General features: G+C 44.2%; 1 protein-coding gene across 2 annotated transcripts; it reads left to right on the plus strand.

The window, feature by feature from the left end:
* The first annotated feature begins 1085 nt into the window (after nucleotides 1-1085).
* Nucleotides 1086-23198, plus strand: lfng (LFNG O-fucosylpeptide 3-beta-N-acetylglucosaminyltransferase). 2 transcript variants are annotated; one of them, XM_078558686.1, is made up of 8 exons: nucleotides 1086-1728; nucleotides 15479-15527; nucleotides 16618-16720; nucleotides 18736-18889; nucleotides 19676-19761; nucleotides 20169-20334; nucleotides 20442-20527; nucleotides 21081-23198. In XM_078558686.1, exons 1-8 carry the CDS (start codon nucleotides 1255-1257, stop codon nucleotides 21145-21147), a joined length of 1185 nt encoding a protein of 394 aa, XP_078414812.1. In that variant the 5' UTR covers nucleotides 1086-1254; the 3' UTR covers nucleotides 21148-23198. The 2 variants fall into 2 exon arrangements, with proteins under 2 accessions (XP_078414812.1, XP_078414813.1); XM_078558687.1 differs by having other exon boundaries at nucleotides 16621-16720.
* The last annotated feature ends 763 nt before the right edge of the window (nucleotides 23199-23961 follow it).

The following is a 23961-nucleotide window of genomic DNA, read 5'->3' on the forward strand; positions in this document are numbered from 1 at the left end:
TGCAGGCAGCAGGAAAGCAATACCACGGGAAGAGCAGTTAAAATCAGGATCAGCAGAAAGCAGGCAGGAAATTGTGGGGTTCGTCACCCGGTATACAGTCTGACTATCTCTCACATTACCTCTTAAACTGTATCTACCATCTCATACACAAATTTTCTTCTTCTGCTTGAAGGCAGGTCTGATCCACAGCACCACGCCCTCCACCATGGGCAGGGCAAGGAGGCAGGTCCCAAATCCACCTCAGCTGGAACAGGGATTGAGCCCCATGATGTTGGCATTAATCTGATCCACACCGGACATCCAGCCAACTGAGCCAACCTGGAGTGGGACTTGAACACAGAGCTTCTGGATCACAGGCAGGGACACTATCCACTGCACCACAGGACCTCCCATCTACATAGGAATATAGTAATATAAAGCATAGGGACAGGAGGAGGTCATTTATCCCCTCCACCCTGTTCTGCCTTTCATGGCTGATTAGTGACCTAATTCCAGAAACCTGCCTTTGCCCCATATCCCATAAATATCTTTGGCTAAAAATAACTATCAAGCTCAGACTTAAATTTAACAAGTGATCTAGTATCCATCAATTGCCGCTTGTGGAAGAAAGTTCCAAACTCCTTCCATCCTTTTGTGTTTGGAAGTGTTTCCAAATTTCACTCCTGAGCACAGCACTCACACTATTGCACACACTATCACTTGACACACTCACTGTCATACATATACACCATTCCCTTTGATGCAAATTCTGGCATACACAGTAACAACACCTTCACTGTGTATACTCACTGGTGTGCACTCTTAATAGTTAGTCTCACCGTCACAGAATCCTATAGAGTACATTCACTGAGCACATTCTCATTGTGGTACACGACTATACTCTCACTGTGAAACAATCCCACACTGTGAACTCAACTCACTACCCACAGGGTACACACTCTGATGCTGAACACCCGCAGTGTTGCCTCCACACACTCCCACACTGACGTACACTCAACCCTGTCGCCTTCTGCTGGGATAACAGCGCTGTTAGTGACCGAGAGGCGGGATTATCAAGAGGCTGACATCAGCAAGCAGGTTATAAAAGGAGTTGGGGAGCGGTGCGGGCGGCACTGAGTGTGGGAGACACGCATAGCATAGAGAGAGAGAGGAGATTTAGCAGGGAATACACACAGAGAGACTGGGAGCTTTCAGCAAAGCTGATCTGCGGGCAGGGACACACACACACACACACAGAGAGAGTGCTTTAGGGAGATGCTCAGGCTGTGTGTGAGGAAGGTGTTGCTCTCGCTGCTGGGTGCAATGTTAACCTGCCTGGTGGTGTTGTTGCTGGATCAGGGGCAGCAGCAGCAGCAGCCGGTGCAGCGGGGGCTGGAGCTCCGGAGCCGCTCTCTGCAGAGCTGGGAGAGCCCCGGGGAGCAGCAGCAGGAGGAGGAGGAGGCGGCTGCTGCCGAGCTGAAGCTGCAGCCGCCGGGAGCCCGAACCCCGGAGCCGCCGGCCAGGAGCTTCAAGGAGTATCTGAGTGAGCTGAGCCGGGGGAGAGGCTCCGGCAAGCGGCTGGAGTCGCGGCGGGAGCTGGAGCGCTCGGAGGCGGCCGGCACTCGCAGTCCTTTCCGGGACGACATCAGCGCCCGGGACCTGTTCATCGCGGTGAAAACCACCAAGAAATTCCATCGGGCCAGGCTGGAGCTGCTGCTCGACACATGGATCTCCCGGAACCGGGAGCAGGTGAGTGACAGCCCGGCAGTCACAGCAGGCAGCACCCTGGCACCAAATCCCCAAATCCCACCCATAACCAGGGGCCGGACTGGTCCACCCCCTCGGCAATTTGGGCAGGGGGGAGTGAGGGGGCTGCAGTGGGGGGGTGGGAGGAGTGAGTGAGGGGCATGCAGGCGCTAAGGGGTGCAGGTTGGGCAGTGTGGGTGAGGGGTGCAGGGGGTAAGGGGTACATGATGAGTGAGGGGCGTAGGGGATAAAGTGGGCAGGGTGAGTGAAGGGTGCAGGGTGAGTAAGGGGTGCAGGGGGTAAGGGGTGCAAGATGGGCAGAGTGAGTGAAGGGTGCAGGGGGTAAGGGTAAGGGGTGCAGATTGGGTAGTGTGGGTGAGGGCTGCAGGGGATAAGGGGTGCAGGATGAATGAGGGGTGTAGGGGATCAGGGGTGCAGGGTGGGTGCAGGGCGAATGAGGGGTGCAGCAGATTGGGGTGCAAAGCGGGCCATGTGGGTGAGGGCTGCAGGGTGAGTGAAAGTTGCAGGGGGTAAGGGATGCAGTGTGGGCGAGGGCTGCAGGGGATAAGGGGTGCAGGATGAATGAGGGGTGCAGCGGATTGGGGTGCAAGGTGGGCAGTGTGGGTGAGGGCTGCAGGGCAGGCAGTGGGTGCAAGGGCCAGGCAGTGCAGGGTGGGCCCAATCCAGCCTTCCGCAAGTTTGGGTTCAAGTGAATTTTGGTTAAATTCACAGAAGAACCAGTCCAGTTTCTGTTTATTCAGCTCCACTGCTATCTTGTAATATTGAAGTATATTTTGGATGAAATTGGAAGTGTACAGTGGGGCGCTGTCCCTCAGTGCCAGGCTGAGCTCCAAACCTGACCCTCGGCTAACACCTGTGTGAGGATGTGAAGTGTCTTCTGCCCCCAGGTTTGGCTGACTGAAATTCAACATCTCCTGCTGTAATGTTGCTGCGATTGCAGCTTCCCTCCCCTGCTTCAGTGCTCGGTCTTCCTCCAGTTAATTGCCCTTTGCCTCCTCAGTCTCCGTTTCACCATTCTCTTGTATCTCACTAACTGCTTATTCCTGAACTGGCTCCCAGGTGATTGTGAGCAGGCTGGTAAATCAGATGTTGTTTGAGACACATTCTCCTGTGTCTCAAACACACTTTGTAGCAGGATCTTTGGACCTGGGAGAAGAAACTGGCTCACCTCTGCCCTGCGGAGAAGTTCAATACTGGCTAAGATCAGCTAAGTAAAAACCAAAGGCTGAACTTTTCTGATCAAAATGACTTAATGCAATAACAGTGCATTTAATTCTGTGGAGTGTTTTTTTTATAAAATAAGCTCTGTTACAATTTTTAAAAATCACAATCTATTGATGTAGATCTATTGTTGACTTTTTGGCTATTATATTAATGTTGTACTTCTGGCCTTTTGTTTAAAGAGGGATTAACAATGCTGGTGAATCATATTGAAGTATGGGTTCATTAATAATGTACCCATGCTAAACTTGCATTGGCTTGGTGTATTCTGCTGAAATTATTTTTAATTTTGATTAACTGTTAATATTGTGATCATCATTAATAAATTATGTTGTCCCATGGGCATAGGGGGAGGAGGGAAATTCCTGCTTTTTGTTCTTGCTAATGTGATGAGAGGGAAGAAGAGCACAATATTTGTCTTTGCAAGACCTCTGGTGTCCTGAAATGAGGACTTCCACGCTCTGTCAGCCCTAACCTGATTAATTAGAGGGTTTAACAGAAACCAGAGGCTTTAAACAACTAGCCTGAGCTGAATGCAGAATTAGGCTGGGAGCAGAGGGCATGGGCTTAAGTTCCCAGAGACTGGTGACAAAAGCAACAATAGGGAAGACAGTAGAAGAATGTGTGAGTATTGTGGAGAAAAAAGTGTCAGGAGCTTCTAACTTTACAGGGTTGAAGATTACTTGAGTGAGACAGTTAAGAAAATCCCTGAATATGTGTAGACATTGAATGTCCATGTGATGTTTCTAACTGGGCTATTGGTTAAATGATTTTATTCAACTTAAATAATAAGCATAACCATTAAACACTTAAAACAGAACACTGGACACAGCAAGAGTAAATTGAAAATATTTATCTGGTACAAAACCTCAGCCTTGTAAAGTGCCATTTTCCTCCACCTCCCCCTCCCCCCTCCCTCACTCTCACACACACACACACACCACCCTCTGATTCACTCCTTCTCCTAGTCTCCTGGGAATTTGGAGAATTGGGCCATATAATGTGATTAGTGACGGTGCTCACTTTTTGACTTGAGCGCACTTGTCAGATGTAAAACAGATTCTGGGATCTAACTATCGCACATTGAGTCCGATCGTACCAACAAAAAAAAGGCGGTAGAATTTGAACAGTTTCCATGCCGTGGGAAGACGCTGTGGGACAATTGTTTCCTTCAAGTCTTGGGATAGGAAACATTTAAAACACAATTCTTGAAAGGTGAATAGGATCCAAAGGGGATCATATTATTGGCAGGAAGATCTTTACCAAGGTGTGATATAGGCTGTGCACATTCGCAGCAGATTTTGAACCTCTTACTCAAACAGCTATATTGAAAAGTCAATATTTTGTACCTGCTGAACTGGTTTGTTATTGGAGCTTCTGAATTGCAAGCACGAAGGTATTTAAAATTTCATTGGTAGTGAAAAGCTGAAGCATTCTGTTATGTGTATATAAATGCCAGATACTTAAATCTGGTGGAAAGATCTGTTATATGGATCCTTTTCTGTTAATGTCACTGAGATTCAGTATAGTTGAATAGAGCTGCTTCAGACCTGTATTATAATCAGATTAGAACATTGCATATGGGCTAATCCATCAACAGAAGCTCATTTAAATTGAATTACTGATAAGTGTTTGGGTCGAATTCTCACCTGGTAATCGAGTCCGGTTTGTCAGGTTGTTACTTATAGCTGTGTAGCGATGAGTGGTTTGGGCCCAACAACATTACACCAGTGCATAAATGTTGATCGCATAAGATCTGAAAGATAATCATATATTTTAATGTTCGTAGATATCTATACCCTGCTCTTAAATCGACAAAAGCTTCACTTAAGCAAGATGAGGCTCTATGGTTTGATAAGACAATCACCTTTTAAAGGAGTTTCTTTTAATGCTGTGATAGAATCTGTGCTAAAAAAAAATCTATGTGATGCTCTTAGCTTTGTGAGCGGTTCAGCTTGCATCCTGAGCCTGAGTGATCGTAGTTCAGCTCTCACGCTGTCTCCTTGAAGACTAACAAAGCCCTTTTCTGAAACTAGAGAAAGGAGCTCTGGCCTCTTGTCCTGGGCTTTCCATGGGAACGTAGGAGATGAAGCTGTGGATTTGGAAAGGAAAGAAGTGGAGGTCAGGTTGCCTGGCGATGGGAAGGGGTTCCCAGCTTACTGATGCTGAGAGAGTGACAGTAAACGGTTACCTCCTCACGGCCAGATCAGCATTGCCTGTGTTTTTAATGTCTAAGGTTGTAGAAGATTTGGGTTATGTTAATATAGCTAGTGAAAGAAACCTGTGGTTGTCACCCTCTAGTCACATCACACACACTTCACTTGAGTGTTGAGAATATAAATATTCTATGGCTATTTGATGTATCTGCATAACATTTATATGGTGTATTTGCCTTGGGAATCAAGTTTTCTGTGGTTATTGGTTGAGAACATAATGACAACCGTTGTGATATACAGCAATGTTAATAATGTATATGAGCCCTGTACATAGTGTCATATGACATTTCAATCAAGTATGAAAATGGCCTATAAACGCAAGCAGGCAATTGTCTGCTATGCTTCATTAATTTGGTGAATATTGTATCACTGCTAATTGGATAAACTGCTTGTCAAGTGAAGGTGTGCTCCTAATGCCAAAAATGTGGTTGCAAAAAATAAATACTAGAAAAGAAGTAACAATGGGTATTTATTTTTGCAGAGTCAGAATGCTACCTGATGCTCAAGCGTGTGACATTGTCATGGTACAAAATTTTGTTAATCTGTGAAATGTGGAATTGGCTTGCAGGATGACATTTTGTCCAGTTTAGATATTGCAAACTGGCAAGACATATAAGAAAAAACCTCACGTTTCTCCGTTAGTCATCATTTGAATGTCCAGCAGTAGACACATCTTCAGCTCCCGCCATAATCTCTGCAGGCTCACCACTAACTCCATCAGCCTCAGGCAGAACCAGATTATCCACTGCATCATGGATTTGTTCAAACTATGTTGGTTGGGGTTGAAATAGAGGAAGTGTGAGGTCAGCCACTTTGGACTTAGAAAAGATAGATTATTTTCAAAATATTAAGAAGCTAGGATCTCTGGAGAAGCACAGAGATTTAGGGGTCCGAGTACAGAAATCACTATAAACTACATGGCAGGTACAAAAAAAAATTAAAAATGCCAGTGGGCACTTGCTTTTAGCTCCAGAGGTTAGGAATATAAATGGCTAGAAATTATGCTACACTTCTATAAATCTCTGGTTAGACCCTATCTGGAATACTGTATTCAATTCTGGACACTGCATAGGTAGAATATATCAATCTTGGAGGGGATACTCTTTCGAGTTATCAACAGTCACAGATTGCAACTCTTTTGAGTACAGTCACAGTTCTTGGTTTCCGGGAGTGGGACATGAACCCACAACCCTCTGATTCAAAGGCGAGGGTGCTATGAACTGAGCCACAGCTGACACCTCATCTTGGAGGGGATGCAGCACAGAGTGATACTGGGGCTGAAAGGGTTAAATTAGGACACCCGCTTCCAAAGACTAGACTTGTATTCTCCTGTGTATAAACATTTAAATGGTGACCTAATTAAGTTATATAAAAATAATTGAAGGATTTGATAAGGTAGATTGTGTGAGTGAGAGAGAGAGAGAATCTATTTTCTCTGGTGGGAGAGCCCAGAACAAAAGCATAACCTTAATGTGATAGCTAGCCATCCCTGGAGCACTTGTCAGAAAGCAATTCTTCACATAAATAAGCCACTGTGGATACCTGGAAGAGTCTCCCTCAAAAAGCAGCTGAGACTAAGCCAATTGAAAATCTCAAAACTGCGATAGATAGATTTTTGTTAAGTGAAGCTGTTAAGGGATGTAGAACAAAGATGGGTAAATGGAGTTGAGATACAGATCAACCATGATATCATTGAAAAGTGAAACAGACTTGGAAGGCTGAAGGGCCTACTCTGTTCCTCGCTGTGCATTTGACATGAGTTGTCCTTGACAGACATATAAAAGAATCTTTAAATTGCGATCCTTACAGTTGCACAGCTACGTGTGCAATTTTTCGGTATTGCTGGCAGTGTTCCGAGATACGTTTGTAATGTAAACAAAAAGAATCCCAGAGCACCGAGCAACCTGCATGTCAAGATAGCACCTCCAGTGCATTAGGGCAGTTCTGAAAGTTCTCACAGCTGCCACCTGTGTCAGTCCCACGTGTACGATCTCTACACTGTCTGCTGCAGCTGAATGACTGTTGTATTGTTTCTTTTGACTTCTATTCAGATATTTTTTTTAATTTTAAAAATAGTGGTATTGGGTTCAGAAAGGAAGTCACTAGGCATCGGTCCAAGTTATTTTTAGCTAACTCACTTTATATAAAAAATGTTAATCTAATTTTTTTCCTTTTTCTTCTTAATAAAATGCAGCAATAAAGGATGTTTGATTATTGTTTATCGCTGACTGGGTAGATGTTTAATTTAAGTAGATGAGCTGTGTTTACAAAACCCAGTAGTTAACATGTGCACAAACTGTGCTTGTTTTCTGGATTAGCGGGCTGTGCGGGGTTGGGGGGGGGGGGGTATTGTTTTGGCAGAGAATGCCGCCCTCGAGTCTTGCTCTAAAGTCTCTGTCAAGTGTATTTTCACCCTATCCATCAAATGAAATAAATTCCTCCCTTGCTGATCCCCCCCAAGAGGTGGTCTGGTCTGCACATCTCTTGGGAGGGGTGGAATCCATGGCCCTTTACTGAGCACTTTCTCTTCCCCTTCAGCAAGCAGACTGAGTGGTGATTTCTAATAGCAGAAGGGGCTGGTTGTGCCAGCATTGAATGTACTAACTGCAGTGGATAATTTTAGTTAAACTAACAGACAAAGCTTTAAATTGCTGGGATGAAACAGCTGGTGGGGATGGCAGAGGACAAAGATTTGGGAGGGTAAAGGGAGGGGCAATGAAAATAAGGGATAGAAACCCCAGGAGGCCCGAGTACAAGGGGGAAGCGCATAACATGGATGTGATTCACTTTCCCTGCATCTATTTTTTTTAAATTGTCTTTAAATTATTTACTCACCTTTTGTTTTATTCTTTCATGGGATGTGGGGGTATCACTGGCTGGGCCAGCATTTATTGCCCATCCCTAATTGCCCTTGAGAAGGTGGTGGTGAGCTACTTTTTTGAACTACTCCAGTCCATGTAGTGTAGGTACACCCACAGTGCTGTTAGGAAGGGAATCCCAGGATTTTGACCCAGCGGCAATTCAGGAACGGCAGTATACTTCCAAGTTAGAATGGTGTGTGGCTTGAAGGGGGATCTTCCAGGTGGTGGTGTTCCCATGTGTCTGCTGCCCTTCTCCTTCCAGGTGGTAGAGGTCATGAGTCTGGAAAGTGCTATCTAAGGAGCCTTGGTGCGTTGCTGCAGAGCATCTTGTAGATGGTAAACACTGCTGCCGCTGCACGTTAGTGGTGAAGGAAGTGAATGTTTAAGGTGGTGGATGGGGTGCTAATCAAGCGGGCTGCTTTGCCCTGGGTGGTGTTGAGCTTCTTGAATGTTGTTTGAGCTGCACTCATCCAGGCAAGTGGGGCGTATTCCATCACACTCCTGACTTGTTCCTTGTAGATGGTGGACAAGCTTTGGGGAGTCAGGAGGTGAGTTACTCGCTGCAGGATTCCTAGCTTCTGACCTCTTGTAACCACAGTATTTATATGGCTAGTCCAGTTTAGTTTCTGGTCCATGGTAACTCTCAGGATGTTGATAGTGGGGGATTCAGTGATGGTAAATGCCATTGAATGCAAAGGGGAGATAGTTAGATTCTGTCTCATAGAGATGGTCATTGTCTGGCACTTGTGTGGTGCGAATGTTATTTGTCCCACTTATCAGGCCAAGCCTGAATGTTGTCCAGGTCATGCTGCATATGCACAAGGTCTGCTTCAGTATCTGAGGAATGGTGAATGGTGCTGAACGTTGCGCAATCATTAGCGAACATCCCCACTTCTGACCTTAAGATGGAGGGAAAGTCATTGATGAAACAGCTGAGAATGGTTGGGCCTAGAACACTATCCTGAGGAATTCCTGCACTGATGTTCTGGAACTGAGATGATTGACTTCTTGAAATCGTGTGTCGCTCGGCTTTCTGAGAGCTAGGAGCTCTGCAGTACTTTTCCCCAAGTGGCCATTCTTTGTGTGTGGGGGCCTACACAATGGTAACTTGGAAGGAAGGGTAAACTCACCGGTTTGTAAAGTATCCCTGCAGTGCAATTATAGAGTGCCTTTAACTTGCGGAGATGCCCCTAGGTGTTGCAGTGGAGTGTGAAGAGGCAAGAATGAAAGCTGTTCTGAAGGAGGAGATATTGTGACAAGTGACTAAAGGGTTATGTTTTACAGAGGGTCTTAAAAGAGGAGAGGGGTGAGAAAGATGGAGATTTAAGGAATCCCAGGGCTTAGGGTCTCGATGGCTGAAGGCACTGTGGTCAATTGTGGGACAAAGGGAGTGAGGAATGCATAAGAGGGCAGATTTGGAGCAGTATTCTGGGAACGTTGTCAGGTGGGAGGAGTTTAGCGAGATAGGCATCGCATATTACTGGTGATGTTCAATATTTTCAAAGGTCATAGGTATAATTGACAGATATTTTGGAAAAAAAGAATCTGTGAAAGTTTGAGTGAGTTATTTTAAACTGCTCTGACCTCATACCAAATATAGGTTTGTTTAAGTTTGAACCTGCAGCTCAACAGTCTTTGTGTTGATATTTGCATTCTTGCCCTGCTCCATTTCTCAATGGCTGTTTAGCTGTTGGACCACTGTATTCTGTTTACTGTGTACAGTATAAACACTGATCTGGTGGCTCAGCATCCAAGATGCATCTTGGGCCAGATAAAGCTGGTTCCAACTGGTTAACCCCGGCAGGTTCTTTTGCTTGGGCAAGCAAAAAAGAAAGGGCTGCTTCTCCCAACTGTTTATCTTGGTGGAACCTGGAATGTGCGAAGCGTGTGGCAATATTAACTGATTGCTGTTTGAGCGAGAGTGGCAGCATCTGGAGCCTCCCTTCTGGAGCTATCAATTCACCTGTCATAGACGGGGAGGAGAGGCAGAGCAATCAGCTCCAGGCTCAGCGTGTGCTGCAGTGGGTTGGGATCGTCTCAGCTTTCACCAGGCACGCTCTCCGCCCCTGAGGCACATTGAAGTGTTAGCAAGTTAGGAACAGCCACTAACTGAAGGAAGCCAATGGTGCATGTTAACATCATTTTTTAAAAAAAATGCTTCAAATTCTTGAAGCAAGCTGTTAAAATGTATGATCGAACCCTAAAGGCCACACAGCTCAGTGGTTAGAAAGGGGGCAAGAAGTGACCTTTTTGCATGTTCAAACAACATGCATATTTCAACATTTGTGACATTTTCCTTTGAGCATTTTGGACTTTAGAAATCATAACAGATTCTATCTTCATTTTTATATTTAAAAAGAAACCTGTCCAATCATTTTGTATCTCTGTGGTTCTTCAGCTTGTGCTAGGATATTCACTGGTGGTCTTGTTTGGCCACTTGACTTGGTATTCCCGGACATGGTTCTTGGTTGGGTTTTTCAGTCCATCCTGTGGTAGATGGCACTGCCATTGCAAAGCCCCTGGTGAGCAACTTTCATACACCATCTCAGTCCATCCGGACTGCGACTGTACCTTACTGTCTGAATTAAAGCTTGCAGCTCGTGTTGCAAATGGTGGGGGGGGGGGTCACTTGAATAGATTTTCAGCACACGGTCGTTGTGATATTGAAATTACATGTTGTCTGCTGGGCATAACATTTTATAGTGACCTATTTAACTGCCATTGGCTCTACTCTTGACATACAAACTGTCACAATAAGTAAGAATTAAAGGGGTAGCCTGCAAATAAGCCCAGTTAAAAATAAGGTATAAACACCACTTCAAATTTTCATGCATTTCCTCTAGCCAGTGATGTGTCAATTTAAAATAATATTTCAAGTAGAACTTTTATTAAATATTACCAAGCTTCCTATGTTCCCTTTGCGGCCTTGTACTATTGAGCTTATCCACAGAAAATGACTTCCTGCCTTTTTCTCGGATCTGGCTGACTTCATTGTCCCTGGTTCCTCCAGCGTGCCTTCCTGTGTTAGTTGGAATGAATGCTGAGAGAAAACAATGAGTAATTCCCAGTTGGAAGAGAATAATAGAGAACAGGACAACAATAGGGCCGCAAAACAATGAATGTTTGGTTCAGTGCAAGGTATCTTGTAAATAGAGTCGTGCAAGATAAAAAAAAACCATTCTTCGGAAGGAGCTGAGTTTGTGGAAGTGTGCTAGCCCCAAGAAATACTGCCTGCTAGACATTCTTGTAGTCTGCAGGAGTAGAGAAGCAATGTGAGCTATATTTATTAAAGTTGAAGGTAATTATTATATCACTGACTGAAACAAAGGGCATTCAGTGTGGCAACAGTTCATGAGAAGTGCAGTCCACACAGGCGGAATTGAATGTGAATTAGTTCATTCCCTTTGCGTTGGCAATGCGTTTTGCTGGCAGAATTGCTTAACGCCTGGGAATTAAGGTTCGGTGCTGCAGCTGACCCCCTATTCCAAGTGCCCAGATGTACAAAACGCAAAGTCAATGTGTACGGCCTCTGCAGTGAGAACAAGAATGTGCACGAGCAGAATACAATCCCCTGCACTTGATCAATGGTTGAGTTAGTTACGGCAGATTAACCGGAGTTAACCATTCGGTTGCAATGGGTGCTTCAGTGGGGCTCAGGCTGAAGCACCTGGCACCAAACTGAGCCAAGCTTCTCAGGGCAAGACCAAAAATGGAAAGCGAGGCAACACTGGAAAAACCAAAATGAGTTCTTCTGTCAGACTGTTACTTGAAGTGAGTTTCCTGGCTTGCTACCAGCGCTGCTGAGTGCTGGTGAAGCCTAGGCAGGAAAAAGGGTAAGAATGTGGGAAGTGATAAATGAAGGGCTCAGAAAGCGGCTCCGAAGGGGCTGACACTGCAGCCCCTGCCGGCCTTGCCTTTCCTGCCTAGCATCCTTTTAAGAGGCAGGGGCAGTCTGGCCGGCTGCTAGTTCCCATAGTGCAGACTCAGAAGGGCCATGCAGTCTTTCCTGCAGTTGAGAGGTTGGCAGTGAAGCCAGCTGCATTCATCCTTTCCAACATTGTGAGGCGGAGGGTGAGAAGTAACGGCTATTGACACAGTTCTAAACATATGGATGAAATCTTAATGAAACCGCCTCCAGCATTGTGTTTCAGATTGGGAGTTGGATGCCGTTTGTTTTCAATATTTCATTTTTTTTGTAATAAGTTTCCCAGCTAGAAAACTTGTTTTTGATCTGAAAAATACCGAAAGGTCAATTCTCTCTTCTTGGTGACTTGATTGCTCAAACTGCTGATCTTAAAGCTGTCTTCATCTTCTCAATTTTTAAATGTTAATTAAATCCAAATCCTGCCCACTCTGCTCTGGATTGTAATTTGGATAAATTCAGTGACAATTCAACTATTCTAGTGAGAGTCCATTTTTGGATTTTCCAGATTGGTGTTTGCCTCCCATTACTTACTCTTGCAGAGATATGTTCGCACGATCACTTGGAGCTATCTAGTAACGAACCTATGTTGGCATTCTTCATGTGACTCTAGGCTGGCTGTTCCACTGGGGAGTACATCCTAGGTTCGCCATCCCCACACAAATGTACAACTAGCAGCAGGAGTCACAGGATAGTAATCAGGAGACCATCGGTTACACCTCCCTCTTTCCTAATTTAGGAACGCTGAGGCCAATTGCAGTGCATCATCACCCAACCCCCCTGCCCCATATCACCCCAAGAATTAACAACTGGATAGACTTGCCATCAAATCTGGACTCTTTTTGTTCTGTACGACTTAGGGGGAGGTCTGTATTAATATTTGTTGCGAAATCTGCAGGGCTCATAGTTGGCACCATTTTGAGTGGTTGCATTCCTAAAGATCCAAGCGTGTGTTTGGGATTGCTTACCAAGCCACAGTTGATTGACGTGAGCCTCTGACATTCCCCATTGCTCTAATATCTTTCTAATGTTGGTTCCTGAAGCTTAAATGTGCAATAAATCCGCTAGGCTGCAGGCAGGGTAGGTGTGCCCTTCATGGCCAAATAGCTTGCCAACACACCAACCGTTTTGGCTTGCACATGAGGAATTAATGGCCATTTGCGCCTGTTATCAGAGCGCTGTTGATGCCTGTTAAACAAGTTTCCCCATTCTGAGGAGGAGAGTAAATTCGAAGGCAAAATTTGGAAGGAAAATTGCTAAATTTTAACCTCACACAAGCAAGCAGACTTGGTGCATTCTAAACGTTGATACATGTGGCTGCCATTGGCTTTATGTGCCCATTAGAATTTATTTGAAATTATCCACCAACAACCTGCGAATATTTGTACATGACAAGTGCTTTTAAACATTCAGGTAAGAGTGTAGCCTGGTAGAATTTTACTACCTGGTCCGACACCTGAAAGCCCTTGGACAGAGTTAACAACAAAACCTGTGTGTGCTCATTGCATTTTAGAGGTTAGTGATAGAGGGATCTACATCAACTCAAAAGGTGCACTTCAATGGGGAATTAATTTCATAAGCTGCTAGAAATTTGGGCAGCCTTTTAAATAGTTTGCCCCAAATTCCACCAGTTCTCCCATTAAATACAGTGCAGTGATTCTTGCCAATTTATTGACCAAAGCTGAATGTGTGTTGTCACATGAAGCTGGTAATGAAACTAGCAGGTGGCCAGAAGGCGTCCCTTTAACTTAAAGAGCTAGCGTGCTCACTGCTGCCCCCCCCCTCCACCCCCTTTGTTTAAATAGCTCAGCTGTATGCTAATCGGTTAAGACTTGTTTTTACTTTCTTTACTGGCAACTTAATTCAAGCACGGAATCCTTGCTATTGTGAGGAGAGTTTAGTGCGGGTGGGTAGTGGTATGCCTTGAATACATAGGGACTTGTGTGGCAGTGGAGCAGAAGTTATGCTGTTATTTTTTTCCCTTGTCAGTTCCTTTCTTTCTCTCTCTCCCTCCCTCTGTATTGTTCTGCTCCCTGAAGTCGACAGATGGCTCTGAAATGCCTTCCTCCCCACTGTCTACCCCCGCCCCCGCCACTTTAAATATTTGTTTTTCCCGCTGGGAGCTAAATCCTCAGCTGTCTTAACTTGCCATCTCTTCTGCACGCAGCACCCCCCCCCCCCAAAATAACCCACCACAACCAACTCCACCCCAAGTGCAAGCACAATGGCAGGTTTTCTGAGCTCCTCACCAGCTGCCTGCAATTAGCTGTTCAAATAGGCAGGTAAGTGGCTCGTGGGCAGGTGGGTGCAAATGTACCTTGGCTCCAGCTCAAAGCCGCATAAAGGTTACTCGCTTCCCTGCAGCCGGGCCTAAGTGGCTCCAGTAGCCGTGCCGCTGTAGAAACATGCCTGGTGTTGACTGTGTAAACATGCCTGGTCTGACGGGTAAAACAAGCAGTCAAGTGGTGTAAGGCCCGTGCCAGTGCCTGAGGTGTTGTGCTGCCAGGTGCTGCCCCACCCACAGTGTTTCGCTTTTTAAATAAAGAAGAAAAGTAGTTGAGAGGAAGGAAAACCCGAGTGACATCAAAGAAGAGTTATTGCAATGCTCGAGTCACACTCTCTCTATCTCAGAATATCTCAGCCTTTTATGTTCTTGAATAAACAAAGCTGACTCCTTTTTTTTAAAAAAAAAAGGATTCTTGAATGAGCTGCTCGATTTCAACTTGCAGTCACTCGATGGTTAACATGCTGGCACTTTTAAGCACTGGCTGTAAGGCTGTTTCTTGGTGAATGGTTGTGCTTCTTGGTGACAGGCTATGCTACAATGGCTCTTATGTTAAGGGAGCCCAAGGGTTACCTCTCGTCTTTGTCTTGAGTTAGCTATGGGGCTGGGATGCTGCGGAGCTCTGGACAGGTTGCTATGGAGAGGCAGCGGCAAAACACAAAGCGACACAACAGATCTTTATGTGGGGAGGTTTGCTTCTCATTGCTTGCCATCCCTCCCTCCCCCTGCCCCCCCTTCACATTTTGAGCTTGTTTAAGCAGCAGTTTGGAATAAATTTTGCATTAATCAGAGTCGATGCAAGCTCTGATGATGCTGGTTAGTCTGGGAATAAAAATGAAGGCTGACAAAAGGGGAGGGAAAATCGAGCAGGTGGATTTGGCCAGAATCTTGTCGTTGGGGGAAGGGGGAGGGTCAGATAACATGACTTTGAATTACTTTGCACAGGTATTCTCAGGGAAAAGAGCCCAAACTGAACAATAACCTTTGAATTTCTATACAATTGTGTCAATAAAATAATGATGGCTTTTTAAAAAAAAGATAGAATTGCTTCATGAACATGCAACTAAACAGTTAAGAGATAAAGTCTGTACATAGCCAAGCCCTCAATTTTCTATTTCTTCACCCCTTCCAACAATACTATGCCATAGAAACATAAAAGACCCTTAGAAATAACAGGCAGGTTCTTAGTGAATCGGTTTGAAGTTTGTGTTCTCTTTTTGTTTTCCAGACGTATATTTTCACTGATGGAGAAGATGAGGAGCTAAAGAAAAAGACAGGTAAGCCATGGGAACTCTTTCTGGGGGTCACACAAGGTCCTTGCTCTACACCTGTCCCTATAATCTCATAACCTGATGGGTCCAGTAGTGACTAAATCCCCAGCATTATAGAGTGCTGTCTGTTAACCGAGATCAATTAGCAAAAAAAAGGATCGAGGTACCCTTCTGCTGTCGGGGGTAACCTTTAATTTGCTGAGGCTACAAAGCATTAGAGTGTGGGGATGGATGATTTTTACCCCTGTAAACGAACCCACCCTTCCAGTGCTGTTGTAAAGAGTTGTTAAGTTGTAGTAAAACGTATTGATTAGTTAGTTCCAGGACTAAAATAAGACTGTGGTCAGATAAAGTAGTCTGGATTCTTGTGTGATTGCTGCTGGACAAAATGTGGACAGCAGAGACCTGAGAGTTGATTCAAATAAAGATGGAATGCTGTCAGGCCACTGTCTGAGCACCACCAACCTTTGAAGCCCCTGCATTTTGCGGTGATTATGATTGATCGTTGTCAATGTTTCATAACTTGGTTCCTATTCAACTAAAACTTTCCCACTATCTGCCACCTGTCGCGTGGGATGCCCTTGAATAAAATTGATTGAGGGAAGGAAGAAAAAAAAAGCTGGTTGCCATGGGGATTGTGGCTGTCCTGACTCTAGACTGAGCAGGCACATTTAAGTTCAGAGCCCTGACTCACCACCCCCCTGCTTGTTGCAAGGCTGCAGCTGTCTGCAAATTTGATTGTGTTGTTACCAAAAACTACAGCGTAAACACTTCTAAGCCTGTTCACCCGCGGGTCAGTTTGCACAGACTTGGTGAAATCGTTCAAAAAGGGGAGGGTAGAGACAATCTTTGTTTGTGACTGGAGTTTTCAGTCTGCTTTGTGCTGAGACAATTCCAAAATATCACTTCCTTTTCCCAACGTGATTTGATAAGCCAGATTCTCATTGTTTCTAGCGGAATTGTTTGACTCCAGGATTCCTGAACTTGTCATTCATTGAACATAATGCACACTTCTGGTGTGTGCTTACGTTAATCTATGGCTTTTGCCTTGTGTCCACCACGTATATCATTGCTAATGTGTTTCCTCTCCCATTAGCAGGCCACATGGTCAACACTAACTGCTCAGCCGCTCACAGCCGACAAGCTCTTTCCTGCAAGATGGCAGTGGAATACGACAAGTTTATTGAATCAGGAAAAAAGTAAGTAACAAGGGGGAAGCAGCAAGTCACTTGAAAAAGTGAGCAGTAGCTCCTCTAGTGGTTGTGTAGATAACTGCACCATGTGCGATACGAAGCTTTGCAAATCAGGGGAAGATGGTGGTGTATTGGTTATTCACTGGACTAGTAATTCAGAGGCCCAGGCTAATGCCCTTGGGCCATGGGTTAAATTCTCATGATGGCAGCTGGTGGGGTTTAAATTCAATTCATAAATTCTGGAATATAAAGCTTGTGACAACTGACAACTACCTTCAATTGTTATAAAAACCCATCTGGTTCACTAATGTCCTTTAGGGAAGGAAATTTGCCATCCTTAACCAGTCTGGCCTATATGTAACTCCAGATCTCCAGCAATGTGGTTCACTCTTAACTGCCATCTAGAATGGCCTAGCAAGCCACTCAGTTCAAGGGCAATTTGGGATGGGCAACAAATGCTGGCGTTGCCAGCAACACCCACATCCCATGAAAGAATAAAGAAAAAGTAAGATGCTCCCAGTTTAATCTTCCAAGTGTCTTGAGAGCCAACCTCAGAACTACAGAATCGCTACAGAATCGTTATGGTGCAAAAGGGTGCCATTTGGCCCATTGTGTCTGTACTGGCTCTCTGAATGAGTAATTCACCTAGTGCCATTCCCCGCTTCTCCCTGTAACCCTGCATATTCTCCCTTATCAGATAACAGCCTAATTCCTTTTTGAATGCTTCAATTAAATTTGCCTCCACCACACTCTCAGGCAGTGCATTCCAAACCCTAACCGCTCACTGTGTGAAAAAGTTTCTCCTCATTTTTTGCTTCTTTTACTAATTACTTAGATCTGTGCCCTCTTGTCCTCGATCCTTCCATGCGTGGGAACAGATTCTCCCTATCTTCTCCTATCTGTCCCGAACCCTCATGAATTTGAATGCCTCTATCAAATCTCCTCTCGACCTTCTTTTCTCTAAGGAAAACAATTCTAACTTCCCAATCTATCTTTATAACTGAAGTTCTTCATCCCTGGAACCATTCTCATGAATCTTTTCTGCACTCTCTCCAGTGCCTTCACATACTTCCTAAAGTGCAGAGAATTTAAAGTCGGAGGAACAGTTGGAATACTATAGCAGCTTCAGCATACCTGCCCTAAGGGATGGTAGAAAATAATGTCAGCCAGGATCCTGCATTCTTACTATTGTATACTGACTCCATTATGTGTAAGGAAGTCAAGTGAGGACAGGTTTGGACTATGTTATGAGGACCCTCTGCCCAGACTGTATCTCTGATGTTTGTTACCTAGGGTTATATGTAGAATGGCTAAGTGGGCAAAGTACAAATGGGCTGAAGTCACCCATACAGCAGCTGAAGTCAGCATCTTTGAGAAGAGGGTTGAAAGGGATGGAAGGAAATGCAGAAAAACAAGACATAATCTGAATCTGGTTACATTTGAGACAGTTTTGTGGTGTAGAATGGAATGAAATCTGAGGCCAGTCAAACTCAGCTGAGCCATCATTAAAACCTCCAAATTGAGGAAGTGACTTGATATTTTAGTGAGCCATTACTGTCGTGTGGGCTGCTACAAGACAGCAGCCTGTCATCTGGTAGGAATGTGCTTTATATAAATGTTTTCTTTCAATGTTAAGGTTGGTCCCCCTTCCTCTTTTCTCCCCCACCCCTCCCCCCAACAGAGCGTAGTGGCATGCTGGACTGCATTTCTATGGATGTTGTTAACCTATATGTCTTGGGCGGTATGGTGCAGTCATTGCCCTGGGCGAGGGGAGAATGACATTGAAAAGGGAAGAGTGGGGGGGGGCAGGTCAGAGGGTGAAAGAAGGGGAGGATGAGATTGAAAGGGGGGAGCATGAGGTGGGTGAACGTGGGAGAGAATGAGAGGGAGAGAGAATATATGAGAGAGGTGGGGGTTGGGGCGGGGGGGAGGAGACTAACAACATGACTCATTTGACAAGTCGATATTTTGCCTCTTTGAATCTTTGTGCTGTGAACTGATGTTACCATTTTACCTTGCAGGTGGTTTTGTCATGTTGATGATGATAATTACGTGAATACCCGCACCCTGGTAAAGCTGTTGGCACAATACCCACACACTCAGGACATTTACATTGGGAAACCAAGCCTGGATCGACCAATTGAGGCCACTGAAAGGATCAGTGATAATAAAGTGGTAGGTGTGGAGACATTAATGAAAGAAGTGATGGAGTGAATCGATTGTTAGCTGCTTCACATCAGTGGAGATTTGTACAGAGACATTTTATACTGGCACAGAAGACTATTTAACATATTTGCCAGGGTCTTTGGCGGAGCAAGAGTTACATTTAGCTGTTTAACAGAAAGTCTTGCATTTATTTGCAACTTTTCAGAAGCTCGGGACATCCCAGAGCTTTTGTACAGCCAATGAAGTACTTTTTGAAATGTTGTCACTGTTGTGATGTTTGAATTGTGGCAGCCAATTTGTGCACAGCAAGCTCCCACAAACAGCAATGCGACAATGACCAGATGTTGATTGAGGGATAAATATTGACTAGTCCGCCTGGGTGAATCCCCTGCTCTTCTTTGAAATGGTGTCATGGGATCTTCTGAGCCCACCTGAGAGGGTAAACGGGGCCTCATCCGAAAGAGAACACCTCTGACAGTGCAGCACTCCCTCAGTACTGCACTGGAGTGTCAGCCTAGATTTTTGGGCTCAAGTCACGAGAGGTAGAATCTAGAATCATCTGACTAAGGCAAGAGTGTTACCAAACTAAACCACGGTTGACACACAATAAGTCTTTGGGGAAGGGTGTTGTCATCCTGGGTCGTCCCCTCCCTGAAAATTGGATAACCTACTTGGGTATCTTTATTTCTCTGTGCCCATGCCATTGTGTTTCTCAGAGCTGACTGGGCAGTGAGGGCATTAAAAGGGGATGGTATTTTATTTAATGCAATTGGTGATGTTGTTCCTTTCTCACAGCGTCCAGTACATTTCTGGTTTGCGACTGGTGGGGCTGGATTCTGTATCAGTCGAGGACTAGCACTGAAGATGAGTCCCTGGGCAAGGTATGGGCACCGACAGCAGTTCAGCACATAAGATTTGAGAATTTGCATGTCATCCATAGTTGTTGTTTTTGACTGTGACCATTTTGAATCGTAGACCAATTTCCCCGAGTTATTAAGATTAGTGGTGCACATTAATTCACTTCCCAACTAGGCAATTGAGAAATCTGTTTCATGCTTGTTGTAATACAGCTTGTATATATTTTGAAAGTTTAAGTGAAATATTTTGATCGTGACTATATTATACATTTTGATTGTCAATCTGGACCATAAACATCGGCATACCTAACCTAATTTACGTGCATTTGTTAGATATTATTTGAATTTAAAACCGTTTTGTTATGAGCCCCTAGCTGGGGCATGCTGCCTTGAACTGAGTCCCAATTTCTGCTTTCTCCATTTCTCCACAGCGGAGGTCACTTCATGAACACGGCAGAGAAAATCCGTCTTCCCGACGACTGTACCATCGGCTACATTATCGAGGCCATTCTGGGAGTGAGGCTGATTCGGAGTAACTTGTTCCACTCACACTTGGAGAACCTGCAGCAAGTAATGAGGGCTGACATTCCCAACCAGGTAAGCAGCATGTGTGGCAACCAGCCCTACAGGATTTCAATAGTAGACTGCGCCCATTCCTTGGGTAGAAATAACACGCTCTTGAATTGATCTGGTCTGTATTTCAGGTTACGTTGAGCTACGGCACATTTGAAAATAAAAGGAATGCCATTAATCTGAAGGGGGGCTTTTCCATTGAGGAGGATCCATCTCGGTAAGCGTGAGATTCCATTGCAATGCATTAATTCAGTGGAGTTCCAATCCATTAAAGTGGCTGCACATAGTGAATTTAACACAATTATTCTAGGATACTATTAATCTAGAATCATTTACAACTCAAGTCACATCTGTAGCAGGGTTCTAGGAAGCACCCAGCCGGCAGTTGTCACAGTAGCCAAACCAAAGAAATCAGTAAAAGGGAAGAAACCAAATACTTCTGCTGTGATAAGAACATTGGCTAGTTTTACTGACTATACAATCGACCTTGATAACTGTGGTGTGGTAGTAAATTCTGTCTGCAATTCATTCTTTAAAACCAGTGATAGATTTGTTCAGCAGCACAAGGTGATAAATGAATGAGATTAAATTGGAAACCTTATGCCGCACCGTACAAAGCTCAGCATTATGTTTGAATCTCTCACTAAATACCAGTGACTAACGTAAAGTGGAAACAATTCTGATTGCAAACCATTTTAACTTTAAGTTAGAAAAAGATTATTTGTCTCATGTTCCATTAACCTAATCTATTGTATTTTTGTTCTCCCTAGGTTTCGCTCAATTCATTGCCTCCTGTATCCTGATACCCCATGGTGTCCTCGCAATGTTACTTATTAAACTCTAACCTCGTCCCATGTAACCCTGGTATCTGAAGGGGATGTGGGGACCACTGTATATCTGGCTGCGAAGCTCTTTTGTAGCTGTGTTAATGCACATTGCTGGGTGGTAGGGCTGCTGTGCGGCCTGGATTTATCAATAGTGTTTAGTGTCTCCCTCCTGTTTGCAGTCCTGTATGGAACAGAGCCATGCTTTGAGTCCAAGCAGATTAGGAAGCAACAGAAGGCAAACAGACATCGCAAAGGATGCGTGATTGTATGTGTTGTGAGATTAATTTGCCCCAAGTGTGAAATTGAAAGTATTGCTGATGTATCGGCAAATCTGTAGGAATGTAAACAACTCCTCCCTGAGCCAGCTTTAAACATTCACTGCTTTTTGTTGTGACATTTAAACCATGCATTAGGAGAAAGTTCGTAGACATACCGAGGAAAGCTGCTCTGTGTTGAGCCATAACTACGGATGCTAGGCAATGGGATGCTGTTTCAAAGGTTCGGTTTCAATTGATCCTAAAACATAGGACTGAACATGTTTGAAGAATGTAGAATCGTTTCCAGCTTTTCATTAAGTTTGGAAAATTATTTTGCCTCAACACCACCCGAGATGCCGGATGGGATTAAAGATAATTGAGATTTCCTGAAAGGATTTTTTTTTTATATATACATCTGCGTTCATCATATTGTTGAGGGTATCACTGGTAAAGCTTGTGTTCAAGGCTGGCTGCTGGAGGCTCTTAGACATAGCCTCTGGTTATTACTGAGGCCTGTCTCTACATGAAAGCACTTTTCCTCCCTCCTATTAGAATCCTATGAATTAATGAAATGGAAAGGAGTTGGCTACTTGTGAGACTCCTCTGGAATTAATTTGGAAATGTGCTGCACTAACAGTTAATGGAAGACTAGCTGTGAAAAATGCTGTTTGATTAATTCTATTGATCGCAATGTTTGGTATTTGAAACTGACATTTCAAAATATCACTCCATTGCAAACGGCTTCAAAACAGTGTCTCGCACTGAAAGATTTTTTGAAAAAGTCACAAGGCCACTTATTTACAAATCCTTAAGGAGTTTTCATTTTGCGTTAAATAACAAAGCCGAATTGAGACCTTTCTGGTTTTAAAAAAAACTGTTTGGATCATTTTAACATATTTAAAATTTAAAAGTCACTTGATTTTTGCCCCTCTTTTAACCTATCCACCCCAATGACTTGAGTCTCAGGTGGATTAGGTGAGGCCAGTGACTTGCATTCTATGTACCACTGTCTAAAAATGACAGTATTTAACCTGGGCGATGCATCAGGGATGCTCTCAATCCTATCTTTTACTTATGTCCATGTACTTTTTACTACTCGTACTTGGTTCCTGGTTAGAGAAGCAGAATCTGGAACTCTGGCTATTCTTCTCCATCTTAATCTGAGGACACAGATTGCTTGTAGCAGGCCTGCTTCTCATTGAGAGAAGCTCATTCAGTGCAGGTTAGAGATCAAACCTGATTGTTTCCTGGTTTCTAAGGTCCAGTTCCATTGAGCCAAGGAAAGCTTATTTAATATTTTCTTAATGTCTTCTTTTAACATAAAATTGCATCATCTTTCTAACCCTTTCATTCACCCCCTAACAGCACTTAGAGTTGTGTGAATCCTATCTTCCTGATTTCAGAGTAAGGGAGGGAATGAAAGGCCTAAAAATTATCCCATTGGGTGTGTAGCACTTAGAGCAGCAGGTGTCAGTCATGTTATGCTCTGTGACAGTGACCCATACTGGGTTATTTGTAATGTATATATTTATCTGAACAGTATTTACTGTTCTTTTGTATTGCTGTATATTTGAAATGGTTGCTTAATATTCAGAAATCTTTCTGATCTGTAAAAACGCGATGTTTGAACCCTTAGATTTAATTGCTTCTTATTTATATTCCAGTATCTGGAAACAAATGACTGTAAAGCACTGTAAATATAATCGCTGATACTCAGGGTTGGAACCTGAATGGTTACAGTGAAAGCTGATGGGTACCCATCCTTTCCTTTCTAATAAAGGATTTTATTGCTTGAAAAATGAAACCATATTGGCTCATTTCTTATGCTCCTGGGGAGTGTCTCTGAAGGACCTAGAACCAGCTCTGAAGTTATACTGAGGGCTGTGCTGTGTAAAAGTAGGATGATGTGCGCTCTCAGCACCTGGCAACAAAGATCACATGCTGGAAAACAGTGTAGTAACGTCCTTGCAACCTTGCTGACTACAACTGTGATGTTGTTTGAGGTCCAACATCTCTCCCGCTTCAGTTACCATGCCCTAAGAGGGCATTAGCAACCATGGACTTCCACGTGTGGTCCATGATTATGCTTGGCAGGGCACTGCAGTAGTTTGCTGTTGCCTTTGCAGGTTTGGGCTGATCAGAAAACTCTCCCACTCTTACCACCTGCCATAGGCATGTTGGAAGAATTTGCAGGTTGACAATGTCCACTTTATGAAACACCTTGCTCGCCATCAAGTCCTGAAGTGGGACACGAACCCAGAGCTTCTGGCTCGGAGGCAGAGAACCTTCCTGCTGCACCACAGAGACGCATCCCAATACACCACAAGACACCTTTTGTTTAATGTTTACAGCTTGCATTTCATAGCTGAAGTGGGTTATCTAATGTGACTGGACTTTTTGTGTAAGCGGAGCTGGACAGTTCATATGCCTGTGTTGATATACTGTGAAATAATTTTGCTAAACTTAGCAGCAAAGAAATTGAATACAATTATATTGATGCAAATGGCATCAGGCATAAAGGCACTTAAACTCTTTCCTGATTAGGAGGGCTTGCGTTTGGAAGGTTT

This window comes from Cetorhinus maximus, chromosome 15 (genome assembly GCF_964194155.1).
Source record: "Cetorhinus maximus chromosome 15, sCetMax3.hap1.1, whole genome shotgun sequence".
Classification (NCBI taxonomy): Eukaryota; Metazoa; Chordata; class Chondrichthyes; order Lamniformes; family Cetorhinidae; genus Cetorhinus; species Cetorhinus maximus.

What these genes read in the sequence shown, in the direction of transcription:
- lfng (XM_078558686.1), top strand. Translation starts at nt 1,255, where the DNA reads ATGCTCAGGCTGTGTGTGAGGAAGGTGTTGCTCTCGCTGCTGGGTGCA. An exon ending in TTTATTGAATCAGGAAAAAA is followed by an intron (nt 16,721 to 18,735) that starts GTAAGTAACAAG and finishes TTTACCTTGCAG; the next exon opens with GTGGTTTTGTCATGTTGATG. An exon ending in GGATCAGTGATAATAAAGTG is followed by an intron (nt 18,890 to 19,675) that starts GTAGGTGTGGAG and finishes CCTTTCTCACAG; the next exon opens with CGTCCAGTACATTTCTGGTT.